General features: G+C 41.6%; 1 protein-coding gene across 4 annotated transcripts in view; it reads left to right on the top strand.

Annotated features, from left to right (window-relative positions):
* The window catches only part of SIDT1 (SID1 transmembrane family member 1), a 92,998-nt gene extending 67,413 nt beyond the window's left edge, over positions 1-25,585 (top strand). For 2 of the 4 annotated variants that reach the window (XM_057546050.1, XM_057546053.1), the window contains 9 exons: positions 1,520-1,656; positions 2,289-2,400; positions 5,621-5,635; positions 6,600-6,676; positions 9,329-9,375; positions 18,913-19,018; positions 19,103-19,213; positions 20,213-20,326; positions 23,464-25,585. In XM_057546050.1, the coding sequence (XP_057402033.1) occupies positions 1,520-1,656; positions 2,289-2,400; positions 5,621-5,635; positions 6,600-6,676; positions 9,329-9,375; positions 18,913-19,018; positions 19,103-19,213; positions 20,213-20,326; positions 23,464-23,526 (782 nt within the window). In that variant the 3' untranslated portion in view covers positions 23,527-25,585. Of the gene's footprint in view, positions 1-1,519; positions 1,657-2,288; positions 2,401-5,620; positions 5,636-6,599; positions 6,677-9,328; positions 9,376-18,912; positions 19,019-19,102; positions 19,214-19,816; positions 20,327-23,463 lie in introns of those variants that run through there. The other 2 variants (XM_057546052.1, XM_057546051.1) reach the window with 2 other exon arrangements.
* Positions 25,586-25,883: the final 298 nt, after the last annotated feature.

The following is a 25,883-nucleotide window of genomic DNA, read 5'->3' as shown; positions in this document are numbered from 1 at the left end:
TAGACCAATGAGACCCTTCCCTGGAACTAGGGGTGCGGTTAGCTTTCCTAAAGCAAGTGGTCTGGGAGGGTGTGCATTTCTGAATAGAAAATGGGGCTGAGATATTTGAGTTGGTATCGAGATGCTGTTAGGATGGAGAAAGGGAGTAGCTGATGCTGGAAGAAGGCAATTAACAATATCCTCCACACTCGAGGATGGGGTTTTTAAAGACAGTTATTTTGTGTTTGTGCTCTAGCCTCTGGCTGTTAACTCAGAACACCACGGAAATCCTCTGTCATGTTTTAATTTTTTTAAATTAGAAGACATTTTTAATAGAGGAAAACTATAGAGAACAATATCATTCACCACTCAGAAGGAACAAATGCCAACACTTTAAATATTTGCCTTAAGTCTACTTTAAGAAATAAAACATTGTGTAAAGTTGAGGTCCCATTTTGAACTGTTTTCTAAACTTATCAACTCTCCCCTTCCTCAGAAGCAACAACTGTGATTAATTTCATATTTATCCTTCCAGTTTGTTTTTATAGTTTTTCTTCCTTTGTAACAAATTAATATTAATTTATCACACTTTGTTCGGCATCCTTCTTTTTTCATTCAACAAAATGTTTTCAAGATTTATTGGTATTAAATCAAGGATATCCAGTTCATTCATTTTTAAAGACTGTCATTCTGTAATAAAAATATACCACATTTATCAATTCCTCTATTGAACAACACTTAGATGTTGCCAATATTCTGCTAGTACAGACAGTGCTGCAATGACTAGCCTCATATATGCCTCTTTGCGCACATGTGAGAGAGGTTCCCTGGAATACCTAGAAGTAGAATTTGGGGGTCACCTGGTCCTGGTTGATGCATCTTCCATTTTACCAAAAACAGCCAACTTTCTCCCCAGAATATTAATTCCTACTCCCATTGGCTGAGTGAGAGTTTCCACTTGCCCCGTTATCATCACTAACGTGTTATTATTAGACATTTACACTTTTGCCACATTTTTTAGTAACATGGGACATTGCATTGCTGTTTTAATTTGCATTTCCTTAACCCCCATGCAGCTAAGCCACATGTAATTTCTAGCTGTCTTCCATCCCTAGGCTAGAAAGCCTTGTATATGAGCAGTAATCAATGTGGTTATGTTTCAGTATGCTGAGGAGGACCTCCTGCACCCACGTAGGATTCTCTGTATTGTCACACTGCCCTGTTCCCATTAGGGATTCTTTTGTTGTTGTTGGACAGGAGCGTTTATACACACATAGCCCTGCGAGTGGGGATAGGCAGTTATTCATCACATCATCTGATACTTCTCTCCTATGAGCTAGGAATGCCCCTCCTGGAGGGGGGTGAGAGGTGGAGTGTGTAGGGTTTACCTAGAATGTGCCTGGAGAGGCTGGCGTGTTGGAGGTCACCACACAGTCTGAGGGCAGCAAATACTCCAAGGCCTGAAGGGAGGGGTTTTCTGAGGCTGAAGAGAGGTCTGTCTGCCACCTACTGGATCTCGATTGTCTCGGCTTCTCCTCAGACACCTCCTTCATGTACATAATCGCCGGCCTCTGCATGCTGAAGCTCTATCAGACCCGCCACCCAGACATCAACGCCAGTGCCTACGCTGCTTACATCTCCTTCGCCCTGGTCATCACGCTCACCGTCCTTGGAGTGGTGCGTCCCTCCCCACAGCTGGCAGCCCTCTTGGGAGGCTTTGTATTTTGTTTTTTGGACCTCAGGTGAACAGGTTTCATTAATCATAATCCTTGGCTCATGACACACCCTCATCATTGGTCCGTTCATAGCATTTTAGTTACTGAGCTAGAATTTTTAATAATGTAACAGGCCCCTGGAACACTGCCCCTGGACAGTGTTAATACAAAGCTGGGACCTGACTCGGGTGAGACTGGAATAGAGATGTACGGGCTGATGGGAGAGAGACTGACTTGAAAGGACAAAAACCACTTTCTAAATGTGCGTGCACATGTGTCAGTCGTCTTCTGTTATTTGAAGAGCATTAGCTCCCAGCTTTAGACCTACTGCCTCTTCACCTGCTGTTCAGCTGCCTCACCCATTGCTTCCCTTTTCCATTTCTTTCTTTTTCATTTGGCCAGGTAGCCATTCTTTCTCCTGCCCTGGGTGCAGTAAGATCCCTGTGAGATCAGAGAAGGGGGAAAACCCAAAGTTCACACACAGCTAGGTTTTTGACACCTTATGCATACACGAGAGATGAAACAATTTTAGTGAGTTCTCTGGGAAAGAAAACAAAAAACCCAGATGAAGGTAACTTCCATCTTTACTCCTAGGTGTTTGGGAAAAATGACCTGTGGTTGTTCTGGGTCATCTTCTCTGCAATCCATATTCTGGCTTCTCTGGCCCTCAGCACTCAGATCTACTACATGGGTCGTTTCAAGATAGGTGAGTCACCTGTTACTCTATACTAAACATGCTGATTAACTCACCCTGAGAAAGAACTGTCTTGCCTATCCTAAACGGAGGTGTTACTTGTCACCGTGAACGTTTGCTCTGAATTCTGTGTGTTTAATAGCATATATTCTCTCCAAGAGCTTCCTCTCCTGTATAAGATAGCAACAATCTACTATCACTAGTTCTGTTTTCAACTGAGACACTAAGCTAGCTCAAAGCTGAGGCGTCCTTCCAACTCCAAGTCCCAAAAGCTTTACAATTCGCCAAACTTTGAAAGCGCGTCTGTAGAACAGTATGATCATCACACCGCGAGTTCCACCGAGGAGAACGGTTTTCAGTTCATAGCGCTTAAAAGGAGCATTTCTCTAACCATCCTAAATGGTTAACAAGAATAAATTCTATATTATTTTCAAATTCTGGGGCTGGAACTTTTGGAGACCAACTTGCCAATCTTAGAGGCAGGACACCTGCCGAACGCCCTCTGACGGCATGAACGTATCACATTAGAACGCCAAGTGTTCTGTGGAAGTCAGCTTCTGATCTGCTCTTGGTCAGTCAGCATACATTGGAGCAGGTGCAAGTCATTTTAGAGCATCTAAATTTCACCCATCATTTTAAAGTCCGGGAAGTCAGACTCAAAGATTCATTTGTATATTTCAAGAAAAACCAATATATATATATAAACTAGGCCCATCCCTAATATTTGCAGAGCCCAAGGCAAGATTGTAAATAAGAGCCAACTTACCATATGTATAAAAATGTTTAAGTTATAAAGCAGACTAAAAAAGTATTAAATATGTGGAAGAAAGGAAGGAAGAAAGAAGGAAGACCAACAAGCTGATAAATATACCTTCATTACAACCTACAAGGTACAAGTTCAGATTTAAAATTCTCAGGTGCATGGAAGAGTACTCCAGAACATAGCTGTACAGGAGAGCTGGTCCCCAGCCCCTGCCCCCCTTTTCTTCTCACCTCTGGCTCTGTCCTGCATCTTAAGGGGTCTCACAGGTATGCACATGGACACCCTTGTCTAACATCCAATTGGCCATTCCTTGCCCCTAGAAGTGCGTACTCTAGTGATGCCATCTGCCCTCAGGAAGACAAACCAGGGAAAGGACCTATGCAGGCTCCGAGAGCGGGCTCAAGGCCGTCAGGACAGGGAATTCGTGGGTCCAGGAAGTCAGAATGTGGCCTAGAAGGAGCAGTCCCCTTGGCCTGCAGACGCCTCACTCATGGGGGAACGAGGGCCTTTAAAATATGGCACCCCTGTTGCCCAGATCTAAGAGCGATTCTACATAAACAAGTGGCTTTAAGACTAGAAGACCAAATAAAACAATCTCTCATTTTGGCAGTTTAGTTTTTCCTTTTGGCGTGGTCAGTAGATTAACTCTTGGTGTTAACATAGCCAGTATACCTCCAACTCCCCCAGTGGAAGCATCAATAGCTGGTTGGGTAGAACATTTGGTACAGCACTCTGTTCATGCTCCATCCTCCACACTCAAAGGTGAATGAAGTCATACAAACTAAACTCTCGAAAGGAAAATAAGTTAGGCACTGTTTCTCTGGGCTTTGCAAGTTGGAAAAATAAACTTGAATACAGATATATGTAATGGTAGTGCCCATTGATACATAGAGGAGCTTTTAATATGTTTATACCACCTTTGCCCCATGCAACTTTGCAATACTGAATTAATTTACCTTTTTAAAAAAGGAGAGGGCTTCCCTGGTGGCGCAGTGGTTGAGAATCTGCCTGCTAATGCAGGAGACACGGGTTCGAGCCCTGGTCTGGGAAGATCCCACATGCCACGGAGCAGCTGGGCCCGTGAGCCACAGCTGCTGAGCCTGCGCGTCTGGAGCCTGTGCCCCGCAACGGGAGGGGCCGCGATAGTGAAAGGCCCGCGCACCGCGATGAAGAGCGGTCCCCGCACCGCGATGAAGAGTGGCCCCCACTTGCCGCAACTAGAGAAAGCCCTCGCACGAACCGAAGACCCAGCACAGCCAAAAATAAATAAATAAATAAATAAAATAAATTTAAAAAAAAAAAAAAAAGGAGAAATTTAATGTAGTCTGTTATAACCATGTACTAGTTTGTCAGGGTCCCAACAGGAAAAAGCTATCACATACAAAGACAAAAGATTTATTCACAGAGGGACTCTTCATAGGACAGGGGTGGGGTGGAGAAGAATGAAAGGGGTAGCACAGTAACCCGGGGTTAGTAGCAGAGAAGCTTTTACTATCCGCAAGCCCAAAAGGGCATGGAGGAAGTGGTTACCAAAACCTGGAAGGAGGGCATCATGGAGACGAAGTCACCTTCCCCCATGAGCGTGGAGCAGTGACCTTTGGTTAACAGACAGGCAACCTCACAGGGAGGGCACCAGGCAGATAGCACTCTGGGCTCACTCTCCTTCCTCTGTCCCTCCAGTCTCCTGCTGGCGTTTCTCATTGTCCAAATCCAAGGGGAGCGAGGGAACCCACTGAGTGGTCCCTACACTCACCCTCCCCGGGCGTGGTGAGGACAGAGAGACATGGCAGGTGAGTCTGGAGGGGCAAAGGGAAGGTAACCTTCACACAACTTAACCCAATATTTAAAATTTCTGTACTTAGGGAGTCTCCCCCAAGTGGTTACGGATTTACCAAAGTCAAAAGGAAAACACTGTGACAATGGCATCTACATTTAGTCCAAAGGCAGGAAGTCGGGTTAGTGGACAGTGCCTCAGGCAACACCAAGCTCTCTGCCCATTCCATAAGCTGCCTTTGCTTTCTCAAATCACAGACTCCTTTCTCTGGAGCCCTCGGGCCACACAGGAAAATAAATGTGGATGCGAGGAAAGGCAGTAGCAATGAGGCAGAGCATTTCATAAGCAGGACAGAAAACTGCAGAGCTACTTGCCCAGATCACCATCATGCCTCTTGTTTCCCGAAAAGGACCACAGGCAGAGGATGGATTATAAGTTGCAAGTGGTGCGCAAAAGTTCACAGGGAGAGAGGAAAGTCTGATTCACGCTTTGAAGAATAGTGAACTTATGAACGTTTGAGACAGGCAGAAGGAGTCTGTGTTCTTTATGAGAAAACATTACTTTTGTAATCAGAAAACAAAATTCAAGTCATCTGTTTCGAGAGAAAAATAAAACGACCAGTAGTTTACCTGTTTGGCTACCTTCTTACAAATCTTTTTTTTCTCTCCTCAATTCTCTGCTTCCCACTGATTCAGATGTGTCTGACACAGGTAATGTTCAGCCACTCTCCCCAGGGTTTTCTACATTGTTTTCTTAACAAAGCGACCTGCCTGGCTGACCTGCCAACTCTGCTTTCTGAACACTTCTTCCAGATTGGGCAGGATTTGGTGGGCAGGGGGTCTGGAGAGAGGCTCAGAGGCAGGGATGCACCCCAACACAGCCTGCAATGCGCCTCTTCTGGGCTGGTGCATGGACACGCCCACGCCCCCACCCCACCCCCAGTGTATCTAGTCTAGTGAACGCTGCTTAAATTGACCCCAAGGGTAGCCTTGAAGAGGAGCAGCAGCACAGCAGAGCTGGGGTCCACCCTTACTGAAATGCTCGCTTCGGGAAGACCCCAGCCTTGCCCGTGACATCTGTGTGTGGATGGCTCACAGAATGACAGCCCCACCTGGGGCCCTGACCCTGCTCATAGAACAATCATCACACGTACAGGCTTTCTGAACATGCTTAGTAGATCCCACTGTCCCCTGGTTCAATTCTTACTGACTTATAACCACACTGAGAAACACAGATTCGAATTTTTACAAGCTAAGATTTCCCACGGTCTAGAGAGAGCGGATGTTTTAAGGTGACTTTTGAGACTCCCCATACATCTCTGCTGTAAAGAAAACACCACTAGAGTAAACTATCAACAGAGGGAAACTCAGCTGAAGGAGACCACAGGAGGGTTGGCCAGCCCCCCAAATGGTTTGCGAGTGCTTGTTCCTTGTGTCCACCTTGCCTGCCTTTCTGCGGGATGCTGCATGGATAGCGCACACCTGCCACGAAAGCCCAGGCAGCTGTGGGTGGCGTTTTTTAAAGCAAACATTTATTGCTGACCTATTAGGTACAAAGCATGGCTTTTATGAGGTGACGACCACATCATCCTGGCCGCAAAAGCTTGGGCCAAAGGGGAGTGTTTTGGATTATCTCTGACCAAGCCTTCTCACCATACGATTGTGTCATCAGCAGATTTGGGAATTTTCCGACGGGCCGCTATGGTGTTCTACACGGACTGCATCCAGCAGTGCAGCCGGCCTCTCTATACGGTACGTGTGTGTTCCTGCGTGCCTTGGCCTTCTCCCAGACAACAGGAGGACAGCAGGAGGGGCGGGCTCGGGGTAGTCACACAAGGCTCCCCAAACCAAGAGGGCCAGATGGCCTAGCGTGGCTGAAGTCCAGTTAGTGAGGGAAGAGGCATCTTGCTTCCTCTTCTCACTCTTAAAAGACACGCTGGGATGGTTCCTTTTTTGTACATGAAAAATTGCTAGTATACAAAGAACATATGTATGTATATACACAGACGAAACTATTGAAGTGATGAGTGCTGGAGGAGGGAGGATCGAGATAGGGTGTCCCTATAAATAAGCATCCAAAGACGTACGATTATTTCACTTGTGAAAGTGAAGAGAGGGCACTGTTAATAATGACACCTGGACTGTCCCAAGCAAACTAGGGACATATGATCACTCCAATCACTTTCATTAGGAACTTTCCACATTATACATTTGTTTGCTTTTTATACATTCTTTGACTTTTACAATGAGCACGAATGCTTTTTCAAAATTGTAGTTATTGCTTGATGGCGGAAATACACTTTTAAAAATTCTACCATATGGTTTTCAATATGTTACACTTTTCTATACTGAGCAGAGGGATCAGTGTAGTTTCTACACTGGGCTGGGATCAGCCCTGCTCCCAGCTGCCTTGGCTTGCCGGCCAGTGACCTTGGGAAGGCTACACACCTCCTCTGAGCCACTGCCCCAGCCTTTACCCCGTGCTGTGATCAGAACTAGTGATACCATTTGGGCCTGGCACACAGGCATTCACTAAATTCCTGCTGATAGTTTATAATCAGAAGGATTTTTACATAAAGGAACCTGGGAGTGTTTTAGCCCGGTAGAGCTTGAGCAGGAGCTATAGGCACTAAAAGTTGAGGGAATTGAAGCTGGAGGGTTTTACTCAGGGGAGAACTTAAAAGCCCATTAGGACCTGTGAGTATTAGGAGAGATAAGAATGCCTCAGCTGTGAACCATAAGGGGAAATTAGTGTTTCTGGGTTTTTTTACATTAATTGATGCAGGCTGTCTTTTTTTTTTAACAGACTATTTTTAGAGCATTTTAAGAGTTTTTAGTTTTTTTAGGTTCACTGAAAAATTGAGAAGGAAATACAGAGATTTCCCGTGTGCCCCTCCTCCACACAGACTCAGCTTCCCCATATCAACACCCTCACCAGAGGTGCATTTGTTAGTCAGTGAACCTGTGTTAACACATCATAATCACTCAAAGTCTATACTTTACATTACAATTCACTCCTGGTGTTGTACATTCTATGGTTTTCTTGACAAGTTTGTGATGACATATATTCATCATTATAGTATCAAAGAAGGTAGTTTTCCTGCCCTAAAAATCCTCTGTGCTCCACCTATTCTTTCCCTGCCCCTCCCCCGCAACCCCTGGCAGCCACTGATCTTTTCTAGTGTCTCCTTAGTCTTAGCTTTTCCAGAACGTCATACCGTTGGAATAATATAGTATGAGGCCTTTTCAGATTGGCTGAAATAATATGCACTTATGTTTCCTCCATGTCTTTTCATGGCTTGCTAGCTCATTTCTTTTTAGTCCTGACTAATATTCCACTGTCTGGATGTGCTACAGTTTATTTATCCGTTCACCTGTTGAAGGACATCTTGGTTGCTTCCAAGTTTTGGCAATTATGAATAAAGCTGCTATAAAATTTTGTGGGCAGGTTTTTGTATAGGCACGTTTTCAGCTCCTTTGGGTAAATACCAAGGAGCACAACTGCTGGATCATACGGTAAAAGTATGTTTAGTTTTCTAGGAAACTGCCAAACTGTCTTCCGAAATGGCTGGACCATTCTGTGTTCCCACCAGCCATGAATGAGAGTTCCACATCCTCACGAGCAACTGGTGTTGTTAGTGTTTTGGATTTTGGCCTTTCTAGTAGGTAAATTAGTTTTCTTAAAAGGAAGATATTTCCTTCAAATATAATGGATCACCCACAAAGAGAATCACTACTTTTAAATAGATGAGTGGCCATGCAAATTAAAGTATAATTAGATAGCACCTAACAGTTGTAAGTAGTAGGCAAAGGAGCAGGAATGGATTGTGAATAAATCTCTATCGGAGTAATTGTCCTTTGAGATGGACATCACCTCTCTATTTTCTCCCCTACCAATAACTTTAATCTTAAGGCCATGTGTTTAGAAACCAGGAGCCTGGAAGCTGCAGGACCTCCTTGGAGCCAGAGTAATGAAACTAATTCCAGGTGCATCCCAAGAGCTGCCTTAGGGCCCACCAGTTAACACAACCCACGGAAAGAGTCCTTGGTTACAGAACACTGGTGGCAGAATTCTTTTAACTATTGAGTAATCAGCACATACCACCAGCCTTCCCACCAAGAGGTGGGCCCAGGTGCCCAGCTCCTTTAAAAACTGGAGGGAAACAGCAAGACTTCTGCTTTATTTGCCAGGCTTTCTTTTACAGGGACGAGGTCATGTCTGTTTGCAGTCAGAGGCTTTGCCATTTAGTCCTCGTAGAGGACTTTCTAGTCGTACGCACAGCTCTCTTAAAACTATAGAAAAATTGTTTTCACCAAGGCAATTGTTTTCCCATAATTGATGCTTCCCCTATGGTAAACAGTATGTGCGGCCCCTCATTTGATGTTTTCTTTCCTCCTTTCCAGGACAGAATGGTATTGCTCATCATGGGGAATCTGGTTAACTGGTCCTTGTAAGTAGTCTTAGGAAAACACGTTTTTCCCTTTATTAATTTCTCTGTAACACTGTGGTTTAGCTTTCCTTGGCTGACATTTTTATAAAGAAGTCTTAAATTAAGGAGAGCATAGGACTGTGCTTGTTCTAGTGACTTGAAAGAAAGCTATTTTTCCTCCTGCAAAGAATGCACTAGGAAGCTCTTGTGTACCAATAGTTGCCTCCCTTAAAGCAATGAGTTCAACTGATGTCTTGAGCTCACTTGTTCAACAAGACAATGTCTTGAGCTCACTGATGTCTTGAGCTCACTTGTTCAACAAGACAAACATCAAATTTGCTATATCTAGGTGGATAAATTAGATTAGATATATATGCATATACACACATACACACATATATATAAAGAGAGATTAATTATGCCAGCAGCTGCAAAAATGCAACAGTTTTAAACTCTTTTTAGAACTTTCCATAAAGGCTACCCAGTAGGCATTTCTCTTTCTTACTAGGTGTGTGTGTGTGTGTCTCTTTCTCATTTCTTTCTTTCCCTCCAGGTCTCAATCTTCCTACTCTGCCTATATCATTTTTCTTCCTTTTCTTTTCCCTCATTATCACCTTGGCCTTGTTTCCTCAAATGACCTCAAAGTAGAACAGTGCAACAGAAGTACATTTATGCTAGCTGTATTTTGTGTATCTATTTTTTGCAACTTATTCTTAACTTAAAGATGTGAATGAGTGAGATATTTTATTGATCCCTCAAAAAATAAGTATGTTTAGCTGCTTTTATTAGTGGTTCTTAGCTGATGTGCTCCTCTGGGTCAGTGACCTTTGATAGAAAGGTGACTCCCTACTCCTCCTCCCTTTAATATACCAGATACGAAGAAAGAAGCACACCATCAGGGAAAGCCAGAATCAAGTCATGAGAATTTGAATCTTATTTGGGGGCCACATGCTTCTGGAAAAAACTTCCCACAATACTGTTGCCCGAGGGTTTACCTTGGGGAAGGTCCATACATGTGAAGGACTGTCCTTTACTCAGGGACACATAAGGATGGGTGATTCTTGGCCGTGGTCACCTGCGATGCTCTCTCGGCCACCCTTTTAGGGAAGACCCCACAGTCCTGGCGATTCTGTAAGACAGGATGGAGGGCGCTGATAGGAGATACGATACTGAACAACTGATGATAGTGTCTGCAGGGTCAGAATCACCTAGCTTGTCCCTGCCTCTAGTAGAACTAAAATCAAACCCAAGTCTGCAATCAGACTTAACAGTCAATGGAAAGATATCCCATGCTCTTGGATTGGAAGAATTAATGTTGTTAAAATGGCCATACTACCCAAAGCAATCTACAGATTTAATGTGATCCCTATCAAATTACCCATGACATTTTTCACAGAACTAGAACAAATAATCCTAAAATTCATATGGAACCATAAAATACCCAGAACTGCCAAAGCAATCCTGAGGAAAAAGAACAAAGCAGGAGGCATAACCCTCCCAGACTTCAGACAATACTACAAAGTTACAGTAATCAAAAAAGTGGGGTACTGGCACAAAAACAGACATATGAATCAATGGAACAGAATAGAGAGCCCAGAAATAAACCCACACACCTACGGTCAATCAATCTTTGACAAAGGAGGCAAAAATATACAATGGGAAAAAGACAGTCTCTTCAGTAAGTGGTGTTGGGAAAGCTGGACATGTAAATGTAAATAAATCAGTGTAGTTAAATCAGTGTAATGTAAATCAGTGAAGTTAGAACACACCCTCACACCATACACAAACATAAACTCAAAATGGCTTAAAGACTTAAACATAAGATATGACACCATAAAACTCCTAGAAAAGATTATAGGCAAAACATTCTCTGATATAAATCATACCAAAGTTTCTTAGGTCAGTCTCCTAAGGCAATAGAAATAAAAACAAAAATAAACAAATGGGACCTAATCAAACTTACAAGCTTTTGTACAGCAAAGGAAACCATAAACAAAAAGACAACCTATGGAATGGGAGAAAATATTTGCAAACAATGCGACCCAAAAGGGCTTAATTTCCAAAATATATAAACAGCTCATACAACTCAATAACAAAAAGACAACCCAATCAAAAAATGGGCAGGAGACCTAAATAGACTTTTCTCCAAAGAAGACATACTGATGGCCAATAGGCACATGAAAAGATGCTCAGCATCACTAATTATTAGAGAAATGAGAATCAAAACTACCTCACAATGGTCAGAATGGCCATAATTTAAAAGTCTACAAATAACTAATGCTAGAGAGGGTGTGGAGAAAAGTGAACCCTCCTACACTGTTGGTGGGAATGTAAGTTGGTGCAGCCACTATGGAAAACAGTGTGGAGGTTCCTCAGAAAACTAAAAATAGAATTACCATATGATCCAGCAATCCCACTCCTGGGCATATATCCAGAGAAAACTATAATTCAAAAAGATACATGCACCCCTATGTTCATAGAAGCACTACTCACAGTAGCCAAGACATGGAAACAATCTAAATGTTTATTGACAGATGAATGAATAAAGAAGATGTGGTACATATATACAGTGGAATACTACTCAGCCATAAAAAATGAAATAATGCCATTTGCAGCAATATGGGTGCAACTAGAGATTATCATACTAAGTGAAGTCAGAAAGAGGAAGACAAATATCATATGATATCACTTACATGTGGAATCTAAAATATGGCACAAATGGACCTATTCACGAAACAGAAACAGACTCACAGACATAGAGAACTGACTTGTGGTTGCCAAGTGTAGGGGGGTGGGGGAGGGATGGACTGGGAGTTTGGGGTTAGTAGATGCAAACTATTACATATAGAATGGATAAACAACAAGGTCTTACTGTATAGCACAGGGAACTATATTCAATACCCTGGGATAAATCATAATGGACAAGAATATTAAAAAGAATGTATATATGTGTATAACTGAGTCACTTTGCTGTACAGCAGAAATTAACACAACACTGTAAATCAACTATACTTCAATAAAAAAATAAATTTTAAAAAAATGAACAGACCAGAGCCTCCCATCAAGCCTCTTAGATAGCCTCAACCACCAGAGGGCAGACAACAGAAGCAAGAAAAACTACAATCCTGCAGCCTGTGGACCAAAAACCACAGTTACAGAAAGACAGAGAAGATGAAAAGGCAGAGGGCTATGTACCAGATGAAGGAACAAGAAAAAACCCCAGAAAAACAACTAAATGAAGTGGAGATAGGCAACCTTCCAGAAAAAGAATTCAGAATAATGATAGTGAAGATGATCCAGGACCTCGGAATAAGAATGGAGGCAAAGATTGAGAATATGCAAGAAATGATTAACAAAGACCTAGAAGAATTAAAGAACAAACAAACAGAGATGACCAATACAATAACTGAAATGAAAACTACACTAGAAGGAATCAATAGCAGAATAACTGAGGCAGAAGAACGGATAAGTGACCTGGAAGACAGAATGGTGGAATTCACTGCTGCGGAACAGACTAAAGAAAAAAGAATGAAAAGAAATGAAGACAGCCTAAGAGACCTCTGGGACAACATTAAACGCAACAACATTCGCATTATAGGGGTCCCAGAAGGAGAAGAGAGAGAGAAAGGACATGAGAAAATATTTGAAGAGATTATAGTCGAAAACTTCCCTAACATGGGAAAGGAAATAGCCACCCAAGTCCAGGAAGCGCAGAGAGTCCCATACAGAATAAACCCAAGGAGAAACACGCTGAGACACATAGTAAACAAAGTGGCAAAAATTAAAGACAAAGAAAAATTACTGAAAGCAGCAAGGGAAAAACGACAAATAACATACAAGGGAACTCCCATAAGGTTAACAGCTGATTTCTCAGCAGAAACTCTGCAAGCCAGAAGGGAGTGGCATGATATACTTAAAGTGAGGAAAGGGAAGAACCTACAACCAAGATTACTCTACCCAGCAAGGATCTCATTTAGATGTGATGGAGAAATCAAAAGCTTTACAGACAAGCAAAAGCTAAGAGAATTCAGCACCACCAAACCAGCTCTACAACAAATGCTAAAGGAACTTCTCTAAGTGGGAAACACAAGAGAAGAAAAGGACCTACAAAAACAAACCCAAAACAATTAAGAAAATGGTCATAGGAACATACGTATCGATAATTACCTTAAACGTGAATGGATTAAATGCCCCAACCAAAAGACATAGACTGGCTGAATGGATACAAAAACAAGACCCATATATATGCTGTCTACAAGAGACCCACTTCAGACCTAGGGACACATACAGACTGAAAGTGAGGGGATGGAAAAAGATATTCCATGCAAATGGAAATCAAAAGAAAGCTGGAGTAGCTATACTCATATCAGATAAAATAGACTTTAAAATAAAGAATGTTACAAGAGACAAGGAAGGACACTACATAATGATCCAGGGATCAATCCAAGAAGAAGATATAACAATTATAAATATATATGCACCCAACATAGGAGCACCTCAATACATAAGGCAACTGCTAACAGCTATAAAAGAGGAAATCGACAGTAACACAATAATAGTGGGGGACTTTAACACTTCACTTACACCAATGGACAGATCATCCAAAATGAAAATAAATAAGGAAACAGAAGCTTTAAATGACACAATAGACCAGATAGATTTAATTGATATATATAGGACATTCCATCCGAAAACGGCAGATTACACGTTCTTCTCAAGTGCGCACGGAACATTCTCCAGGATAGATCACATCTTGGGTCACAAATCAAGCCTCAGTAAATTTAAGAAAATTGAAATCATATCAAGCATCTTTTCTGACCACAACACTATGAGATTAGAAATGAATTACAGGGAAAAAAACGTAAAAAGGACAAACACATGGAGGCTAAACAATACGTTACTAAATAACCAAGAGATCACTGAAGAAATCAAACAGGAAATAAAAAAATACCTAGAGACAAATGACAATGAAAACACGACGACCCAAAACCTATGGGATGCAGCAAAAGTGGTTCTAAGAGGGAAGTTTATAGCTATACAAGCCTACCTAAAGAAACAAGAAAAATCTCAAGTAAACAATCTAACCTTACACCTAAAGAAACTAGAGAAAGAAGAACAAACAAAACCCAAAGTTAGCAGAAGGAAAGAAATCATAAAGATCAGAGCAGAAATAAATGAAATAGAAACAAAGAAAACAATAGCAAAGATCAATAAAACTAAAAGTTGGTTCTTTGAGAAGATAAACAAAATTGATAAGCCATTAGCCAGACTCATCAAGAAAAAGAGGGAGAGGACTCAAATCAATAAAATCAGAAATGAAAAAGGAGAAGTTACAACAGACACCGCAGAAATACAAAACATCCTAAGAGACTACTACAAGCAACTTTATGCCAATAAAATGGACAACCTGGAAGAAATGGACAAATTCTTAGAAAGGTATAACCTTCCAAGACTGAATCAGGAAGAAACAGAAAATATGAACAGACCAATCACAAGTAATGAAATTGAAACTGTGATTAAAAATCTTCCAACAAACAAAAGTCCAGGACCAGATGGCTTCACAGGTGAATTCTATCAAACATTTAGAGAAGAGCTAACACCCATCCTTCTCAAACTCTTCCAAAAAATTGCAGAGGAAGGAACACTCCCAAACTCATTCTATGAGGCCACCATCACCCTGATACCAAAACCAGACAAAGACACTACAAAAAAAGAAAATTACAGACCAATATCACTGATGAATATAGATGCAAAAATCCTCAACAAAATACTAGCAAACAGAATCCAACAACACATTAAAAGGATCATACACCACGATCAAGTGGGATTTATCCCAGGGATGCAAGGATTCTTCAATATACACAAATCAATCAATGTGATACACCATATTAACAAATTGAAGAATAAAAACCATATGATCATCTCAATAGATGCAGAAAAAGCTTTTGACAAAATTCAACACCCATTTCTGATAAAAACTCTCCAGAAAGTGGGCATAGAGGGAACCTACCTCAACATAATAAAGGCCATATATGACAAACCCACAGCAAACATCATTCTCAATGGTGAAAAACTGAAAGCATTTCCTCTAAGATCAGGAACGAGACAAGGATGTCCACTCTCACCACTATTATTCAACATAGTTCTGGAAGTCCTAGCCACGGCAATCAGAGAAGAAAAAGAAATAAAAGGAATACAAATTGGAAAAGAAGAAGTAAAACTGTCACTGTTTGCGGATGACATGATACTATACATAAAGAATCCTAAAACTGCCACCAGAAAACTGCTAGAGCTAATCAATGAATATGGTAAAGTTGCAGGTTACAAAATTAATGCACAGAAATCTCTTGCATTCCTATACACTAATGATGAAAAATCTGAAAGAGAAATTATGGAAACATTCCCATTTACCATTGCAACAAAAAGAATAAAATACCTAGGAATAAACCTACCTAGGGAGACAAAAGACCTGTATGCAGAAAACTATAAGACACTGATGAAAGAAATGAAAGATGATACCAACAGATGGAGAGATATACCATGTTCTTGGATTGGAAGAATCAACATTGTGAAAATGAGTATACTACCCAAAGCAATCTACAGATTCAATGCAATCCCTATCAAATTATGAGTGGCATTTTTTACAGAACTAGAACAAAAAAATCTTAAAATTTGTATGGAGACACAAAAGACCCCGAATAGCCAAAGCAGTCTTGAGGCAAAAAAATGGAGCTGGAGGAATCAGACTCCCTGACTTCAGACTATACTACAAAGCTACAGTAATCAAGACAGTATGGTACTGGCACAAAAACAGAAACATAGATCAATGGAACAAGATAGAAAGCCCAGAGATTAACCCACGCACCTATGGTCAACTAATCTATGACAAAGGAGGCAAAGATATACAATGGAGAAAAGACAGTCTCTTCAATAAGTGGTGCTGGGAAAACTGGACAGCTACATGTAAAAGAATGAAATTAGAATACTCCCTAACACCATACACAAAAATAAACTCAAAATGGATTAGAGACCTAAATATAAGACTGGACACTATAAAACTCTTAGAGGAAAACATAGGAAGAACACTCTTTGACATAAATCACAGCAAGATCTTTTTTGATCCACCTCCTAGAGTAATGGAAATAAAAACAAAAATAAACAAGTGGGACCTAATGAAACTTCAAAGCTTTTGCACAGCAAAGGAAACCATAAACAAGACGAAAAGACAACCCTCAGAATGGGAGAAAATATTTGCAAATGAATCAACGGACAAAGGATTAATCTCCAAAATATATAAACAGCTCATTCAGCTCAATATCAAAGAAACAAACACCCCAATCCAAAAATGGGCAGAAGACCTAAATAGACATTTCTCCAAAGAAGACATACAGACGGCCACGAAGCACATGAAAAGATGCTCAACATCACTAATTATTAGAGAAATGCAAATCAAAACTACAATGAGGTATCACCTCACTCCTGTTAGAATGGGCATCATCAGAAAATCTACAAACAACAAATGCTGGAGAGGGTGTGGAGAAAAGGGAACCCTCTTGCACTGTTGGTGGGAATGTAAATTGATACAGCCACTATGGAGAACAATATGGAGGTTCCTTAAAAAACTAAAAATAGAATTACCATATGACCCAGCAATCCCACTACTGGGCATATACCCAGAGAAAACCGTAATTCAAAAAGACACGTGCACCCGAATGTTCATTGCAGCACTATTTACAATAGCCAGGACATGGAAGCAACCTAAATGCCCATCAACAGACGAATGGCTAAAGAAGATGTGGTACATATATACAATGGAATATTACTCAGCCATAAAAAGGAATGAAATTGAGCCATTTGTTGAGACGTGGATGGATCTAGAGACTGTCATACAGAGTGAAGTAAGTCAGAAAGAGAAAAACAAATATCGTATATTAATGCATGTATGTGGAACCTAGAAAAATGGTACAGATGAGCCAGTTTGCAGGGCAGAAGTTGAGACACAGATGTAGAGAATGGACATATGGACACCAAGGGGGGAAAACTGCGGTGAGGTGGGGATGGTGGTGTGCTGAATTGGGCGATTGGGATTGACATGTGTACACTGATGTGTATAAAACTGATGCCTAATAAGAACCTGCAGTATAAAAAAACAAACAAAACAACTAATACTAAACTTTCATTGGGTTATTTGTATGGAAATATGTTAATATAAATGTTTCAGACATTACATGAAATTTCTAAAAATCTTATATTTGTATTTGTATGGAAATATGTATGGAAATATGTTAATATAAATGTTTCAGACATTACATGAAATTTCTAAAAATCTTATATTTGTATTTGTATGGAAATATATATGGAAATATGTTAATATAAATGTTTCAGAAAAAAAAAATGAACAAAAACAGTCCATTAATAACAGCTTTACACTTGAAATACTTAGGAATAAACTTTGAGAGATGTGTGGAATCTTTCTGCAGAAAATTTAATTACCTTATTAGGAGACATAGAGGAAAACTTAGCTAAATGAAGAAAGATGGCATGCCCTGGGTGAGAAGATTAACTATCGTAAAGATATCAATTCTCAAGTTAATGTGTAAATTTAGAATTAGAAATGGAATGAAGTTAATAGGATTTTATTCTGAAATTATTTACCTATTTAGACAAAATTGTCAGAGGTCTCTGCAAAAGGTTAACCGGAGAAAGGAGGGGCAGAGGTGTATAGTGACAGCCCAGCATTATTCAATAGAACTTTCTGGAATGATGTGTTTATTAGCCACTTGTGGTTACTGAGCACTTGAAATGTGGCGTGACTGAGGAAATGAATTTTCAATTTTATTTAATTTTTATTAATTTTTATTTAAATAGCCACATGTGGTTACCACATTGGATAGTGCAAGCTAGCCTAACCAATAACGCGATGAGCCACTGCTCCAAAACTAGAAATTATAAATTAGTGAATCAGGATGAAGAGGCCAGAAATCCAACTATATATATATGTGCATGGTGTGTCTGTATTAAAAACAAGTTTTCAAAACCAGGAGATAAGAAAGGGATATATAATAAAGACTTTTGTTAGAACGGAATAGAAATTTGGAGCAAAATTAAGCCCAATCCCCAACCAAAATAAATTTCAGTATTAATTTAGACAGCTAGCAAAAATTTGGTAATGTGTGTCAAGCCAATTATTGAGATAATTCTATGTCTAGTAATCTATTCTAATCATCTTAAATGCAAAAAGAAAATAACAGCACAATATGTCTGAAGGTATTTATTGTTGCAGTTTTTAATAATAGTGAACAACTGAAGGACAAAGAGAAAACTCTTCATTTCAACTAGAGAGGTAGGATGATTGCTTATGGTACATCCACAGATAGGAACCTTACAATCATTAAAAACGAATGTTCTGAAGAAGATGTAATGAACTGAAAGTTACTTATAATATGTTCAACATTTTTAAATTCCCCTCCCACCAGAAATGGGGGTGTGGGAGTGAAAAAGCCAAAAATGTTACAAATCCACATTCATAGCTACAAAATAATTCCTCTGTGTGCTCAGTGCCCTCTTTGGACTGATCTATCGACCCAGGGACTTTGCCTCCTACATGCTGGGCATCTTCATCTGTAACCTGCTGCTCTACCTGGCCTTTTACATCATCATGAAGGTAAGAGCGGCGGCTGGGAGCCGGGCACTGCAGGCCCTCCTCGGGTGACGCGTGCAGCCTGGCAGCATCGCTTCTCACCCACAGCTTCGCAGCTCCGAGAAGATCCTCCTGATCCCGCTCTTCTGCATCGTCGCCACCGCTGTGGTGTGGGCCACCGCCCTGTATTTTTTCTTCCAGAATCTCAGCAGCTGGGAGGTAAGAGGACAGTTTTCTTTTCCAGGGCGACATTCTCTCTCCATCTTGCCTTTCTGACCTTCCTACCTCCCTCTCTTCATGTGCTAGTTGCTGTTTATCTTTTTTATATTCTCTAACATGAATGCTTTCTCTAAAGGGGATGGTTTTAAATATCCACACTTGACTGCTCAATAAATGGCATGTCATCATTATCAGGGTGGCACCTCTTAAACACGAAGCTCTACTGACACTGCAAACGTGATCTTCATTATGTGTCATATTATGATTATGATCCTGTTCCCAGTGGATGTTTAATATGTACAGAAACCTTGCTTAGTGTATCTTCTCCACTTATCATAGTCACCATCCATAAACAAATACACAGGTGCAGGTGTTTATAAATCCATTTCACAGATAGGAAAGCTGAGGCCTAGGAAACTGGTGATGTATCTGAGGCACAGAACAGGGAAGAAGTCTTAGCTCTCTATCACCATAATCACCACAGGCAACTTCAGAACATTTTTATCACCCCAGGAAAAAACCTGCATCCATTAGCAGTCAATCACCATTTCTCCCTAACCCCTTAGCCTTAGGCAACCACTAATCTATCTTTTGTCTCTACAGATCTACCTATTCTGGACATTTCATATAAATGGAATCACATAACATGTGGTCTTTGAGTCTGGCTTCTCTTCATAATGGTTCCTAGGTCCACCCATGTGTAGATGTATCAGTACTTCATGTTTTTATTGCTGAATATTCCGTTGTATGGATATACCTCATTTTATCTACCCGTTCATCAGTCTATGGACATTTGGGTTGTTTCCGCTTCTTGGCTTTTATGAATGCTGCTGCTGTGAACAACCGTGGTCAAGTTTTTGTGTGGACGTATGTTTTCTTGGAAGCTAACTTTTTGACCCAGGCATCTAGTAGCGACTTTTTAGGTGTCTGGATACTCAGCCATCTAAGGAGTTGAACTGTGGGAATGCCCCCACTACATCCTGCCTCACCTTCTTCCAGGGAACGCCAGCTGAATCACGAGAGAAGAATCGAGAGTGTATCCTGCTGGACTTCTTTGATGACCATGACATCTGGCACTTCCTCTCTGCTACTGCCCTGTTTTTCTCATTCTTGGTGAGTTTATAAAAACTTTTTTCATTTCTTCTCGCTTTACATCCTGTACCCTTTTTTTTCTCTTCCCCTCTTTCTTACATCCCCTTTTGTATTTTTAATTTCCCTTTCCAAGTCTTCATAATTCAATGTACAGAATATCTTATTTCTTTTTTTACACTGTATCCTTCGGTTAGATCTTTATTTTCATTCTCCTTTTACTCTTCAATACTTTGAGACACAGAGTGATAAAATAATTTTCCTTCAGTTGTGCAATGTTTGGACTGAATTGTTGATTAGAACTCACATGCCCAAATCCCCGGGAACCACTTTTGGCATTGGCTACAATCTCAGCCACACTAGGTCATTCCTTCTTGTGCTATACTCACATTCCTCCCCCTCTCCCAGTCTCACTGCATGTCTTACAAACATTTCACAAGTTCTTGGGGAGTGGCTCAGGATAGCAGCCAGGCCTCTTTTTGCCTTCTAACCAGTCTCTTCCAAATCTCTCCTGTAGTCCCTCCATTTTTTTCCCAAACACCTTTCCAGAAGCCATGCATATTATAACAACCCAGGATGAGAACTCCCAGCATACTTCCATCTTAATTTTGACTTTTCCAAAATAAAAGCCCATGGTGCCTGTACATCAGGTCATTTAACAAATAATATTGGGTTGGCCAAAAAGTGCCTTTAGTTTTTAAGTAAAAATAAAGGACAGTTTTCATTTTCACCAAGAACTTTATTGAACAACATATTCACCCTTTTGTTCCACTACCTTCTGCCACTTTTCAGGCAACTTCATAATTCCATCTTCCCAAAACTTTTTATCTTTTTGAGCAAAGAACTGTTCCAGGTGCCTTTTAGAGTCTTGCAGGGAATTGAATTTTTTTTCATTAAGAGAATTTTGTAAAGACCAAAATAAATGGAAATCCGAAGGTGCAATGTCTGGTGAATACGGCTGATGAATCAGAACTTCCCAGCCAAGCTGTAACAGTTTTTGCCTGGTCATCAAAGAAACATGCGGTCTTGCGTTATCCTGATGGAAAATTATGCGTTTTCTATTGACTAATTCTGGATGCTTTTCGTTGAGTGCTGCTTTCAGTTGGTCTAATTGGGAGCAGTACTTGTTGGAATTAATCGTTTGGTTTTCTGGAATGAGCTCATAATAGAGGACTCCCTTCCAATCCCACCATATACACAGCATCACCTTCTTTGGAAGAAGACCAGCTTTTGGTGTGGTTGGTGGTGGTTCATTTCGCTTGCCCCACGACCTCTTCCATTCCACATCGTTGTACAGTATCCACTTTTCACTGCCCATCACAGTTTGTTTTAAAAATGGAACTTTTTATGTTTGTTTTTATTTTTGGCCATGTTGGGTCTTCGCTGCTGTGCACGGGCTTCCTCTAGCTGCGGTGAGCGGGGGCTACTCTTTGTTGCAGTGCGCGGGCTTCTCTTTGCAGTGGCTTCTCTTGTTGCGGAGCACAGGCTTTAGGTGCACGGGCTTCAGTAGTTGTGGCACGTGGGTTCTAGAGCGCAGGCTCAGTAGTTGTGGTGCACAGGCTTAGTTGCTCTGCAGCATGTGGGATCTTCCCAGTCCAGGGATCGAACCCGTGTCCCCTGCATTAGTAGGCAGATTCTTAACCACCGCACCACCAGGGAAGCCCAAAACCAGAACGTTTTCATTATGTTTAAGTAGAGAATCACATGCGGAAATACAGTCAAGAAGGTTTTTTTCGCTTAACTTAATGTGGAACCCAAACATCAAAGTGATTCACATAACCAAGCTGGTGCAAATGATTTTCAACGCTTGATTTAGGTATTTTGAGTATGTCGGCTATCTCCCGTGTGGTATAACGTTGATTGTTCTCAATTAATGTCTCAATTTGATCGCTATCAACTTCAATTGGTCTACCCGACTGTGGAGCATCGTCCAGCGAGAAATCTCCAGCACAAAACTTCACAAACCACTTTTGACATGTTCGATCAGTCACAGCACCTTCTCCATACACTGCACAAATCTTTTTTTTTTTTGCGTTTCAGTTGTTTTTACCTTTCTTGAAATAATAAAGCATAATATGCCGAAAATGTTGCTTTTTTTCTTCCATCTTCAATATTAAAATGGCTACACAAAAATTCACCAATTTTGATAGGTCTTTTTTTAAATGCACGCTGATATGACAGCTGTCACATACAATCTAACAAAATTGTTTCAAATGAAGTTAAAGACAACTAAGTGCTACTAGAGCCATCTTACGGAAAAAACTGAACGAACCTTTTGGCCAGCCCAATATTAGGCCTCCTGGGTTCACGCTGCCCACTTACTTTAGTCTTGTCCATGTAACCTCAAGAGTGGAGCAGGGCTACCCCCTCGTGGCCACTTTGGGAAGTTTAACCAGTCTGTATAAACATCATTCCTGAAGGCTTTTATCTTTGATAGTCACCTTCTCTACAGAGACAGAGACAACAAAAGTGGAGCTAAGGGTTCCATGTGGAGAGAGTGATGGTAGAGGGAACTAAAAATAGAGGATTAGGGTACAATTCTTATATGACCTAAACAAGATTTCATTCCGTTTAGGTCCCGACCCAAATGTCCCCTCCTAAGTGGTAATGATGTCCCTGGCCACCCAATGAAAAACAAAATTTTATACATATACAACTGAATCACTTTGCTGTATACCTGAAACTAACACATTGTTAATCAACTATACTCCAATATAAAATAAAAATACAAAATTTAGAAAAATAAAATTTTAACCAAAAAAATTTTTTACCTCGCCCCATCCCATACTTCCTATATTCCCACCACAGTTTCATATTTATCCTTAGTACATATTACTAGCTAACATACTAGACTTTGCTCATGCATTTGCTTCATGTCTGAAGCCCTCTCTCAAATGTAAGCCCCACCAGGGTAGGGATTTTTGTCTCTTTTGTTCTAAGCCATATCTCTAGCACCTGGAATAGCACTTAATAGACCCTTGATAAATATTTGAATTAATAAATGAACTATGTAATTATGACAAGTACCTGTTAAGAGCACGGCGTTGCAGAAAGCTGCAGAAGACATGAAAACAAGTAAGGGCACTTGTGAGTCTTTGAGAGAAAATAGGGACTTACTGCAACTGTGGGTTCCTCTCATTTCTCTGCCTCTCTCATTTCAGGTTTTGTTAACCCTGGATGATGACCTGGATGTGGTTCGGAGAGACCAGATCCCTGTCTTTTAAGCCTCCAGCATGGAGAGCGGGGAGAGGGAGCAACCAATCTTGGTGCTGTTTCATGAAAAATACAGGGACTGCAGCAAAGTAACCACTGCCAAATGCTCCACTCACCCTCTGTTGGGTTGGCTCTGTACACATTCCCGCAGGGAGGAGAGGAGCTACAGGGGGACCCAAACCTGCAAGAAGGGAAGCAGAAGGGAAGCGGCGACTGTGGACAGAGTCAAGCCCTTCAGAGTCGAAAGACACCCACCATCCCCTTCTGTCACTACTCTGAGTTAGACATGGACAAAAGCTGCATCGAAGTTGACCTTGGGACCACTCCCACCCTCACCTGAGATTCGCCAGCCATGGGGGAACCATGCTGCCCTCTGCCCTCCAGCTGCCTCCCTGCCCAGAAACTCCAGGGTGGCCCCCTGTGCACCTCTGTAACATCTGCTGCTCTAGACATCCCAAAACACCAGCCCACTTCTCCGAAGTCCTGAAATGATGTGATTCCTTGGAGTCTGGTAGAGGGGTGGCCCCAAGGCCCTACCCAACTGGGATAGATGTTTTGTAGCACCAGCTCGTCACCTCCACCAAAGGAATGCTGTACGCTTCCCCCAGGTCCCTGACCGCATTAGGAGGACTCTGCATCAGGCTGTGTCACCCGCTCCTGGCAGGTAACTGTCCCTGAGACCAAGGTGTGGGTGCTTCCCTGTTCCTTGGTGTCTTCATCTCACCGCTGTGTGTGGACCCCCGGACTCAGGCTCTACCTTCTTGGGAAGGCCACTTCTCCACAGACCAGCTCCAAGGTGGAAGGGGAAATGGGAAAACTCTTCCAGCAGCAGGCGGAGCAAGAGGAATGACCAACAGCACTAGGAGCCTGGTGACATCAGCATCAAGCACTCAGGCCTCACGTTAAGGACTTGGGCTCCTAGAGCAGATTCAGCGAAGGCAATTCGGCCTCCAAGTTAAACAGCTCCATTCTGTGCCTGCATCACCCTTGGGGAAGAAATAAGTGTTCTAAGCAGGGGCACTGCTCTCGGGCTCCTGTACAACCAGCCAAGCCCCTCCTCTGCTGCTTCACGCAGATCAGGGGCTCTAGACTTTCTCCTGAGCTTCTCTGGAGGCCACTCTCAGGGTGAAGGCATCTCATTCCTCCTCTCCAGTTGCAAAGAGCTCAGCTGGTTTGGGGGCAGGGGCGGTTGTCTCTCTGACACACCTGATTCACATTCACTCCCCAGGATGGTGTTGAAATGCTCAGTGTCCCACTTCACTCTCTCACTGTCCAGCAGCTCTGCCCCCAGGAAGTCCCATTTTGACCAAACTCCTGTATTACCTGCGATATGACGTCATCAGAAAATTTACATGCAAATGTCCACACACAGATATATTTGCCTGTGAAACTGAAGTCACCTTCTCACCTCTGCTTTCTTGATCCTTCATTAGAAGGGTCCTTCATTCTTTTTAAAATATATATATATAATTCTTTCTCTAAAATAATGTTCAAAAACACATTTTGGAAGTTTGAATGGCAAACTTTCCCTGATTTTAAGAACACAAAGATGCTTTCAATGAAACATTATGATTTTTTTTTCTAAAATGCCCCCAAATTCATAATTGGTCTTCGGTTATTCTTTATTCCTTAAAAATTGTTGGCTTCCATAGGCCATACAAAGGCCACCTATTAAATGGTTGTATTAACCTAACATTTAAAACAAATGTCGAACCTGTTTAACTTGGCTGATTTGACCTAATTCTTTTACTTTTAATGCACTAGAAGTTTTCAAATCCAAAAAAAAGCGGGGGTGTGGGGTGGTGCAGAATGCGAACGACAAAGTCTGTTCAAGCAGCCCTGTGGCCTGAAGTGAATAAATTGTAGGACACGTTACCTGTTCGGTAGCTTGTCTGGGAAATATGTCCGTGGAAATGGGGAAGGGGCCCCATAGAAATGGATGGATTGTGCTGCTGTATTCTTGACCGTTTTCTGACAAAGTCTGTCTTGTGCTACAAACTCACACATTGTGGTCAGTTTTGTTCTCTGCAGCAGGACCAAGCCTGCTCTTATAAATATCAATTCTAAATGTTCCTGTTGCTAGCGTTTTCTATAGTGCTGATGTGTGCATGGCCGGAGGCCACAAGAAGTCGTTCAGCTGCGTCTGTGGGGTTGATAGGAATTCGGGGTGGAGGGGGCAACCACTTACTCACAGTGGTCCCTCATCCACATGTAGCACAGGCCTGTGTGACTTCTGTCTGTCCTCACGGACTTGTCTCTTTACAAGAGAAGGGAAGGCAACTCTGAAAGCCGAGTCCAGCAGGAGGGTAACGGGAGCCAGCCAGCCAGAAGAGGCTCTTGGCAGAGAGGCCCAGGGTAATAAGAGCAG

This window comes from Balaenoptera acutorostrata, chromosome 4 (genome assembly GCF_949987535.1).
Source record: "Balaenoptera acutorostrata chromosome 4, mBalAcu1.1, whole genome shotgun sequence".
Classification (NCBI taxonomy): domain Eukaryota; kingdom Metazoa; phylum Chordata; class Mammalia; order Artiodactyla; family Balaenopteridae; genus Balaenoptera; species Balaenoptera acutorostrata.
This window is presented reverse-complemented; position numbering and strand designations above follow the sequence as displayed.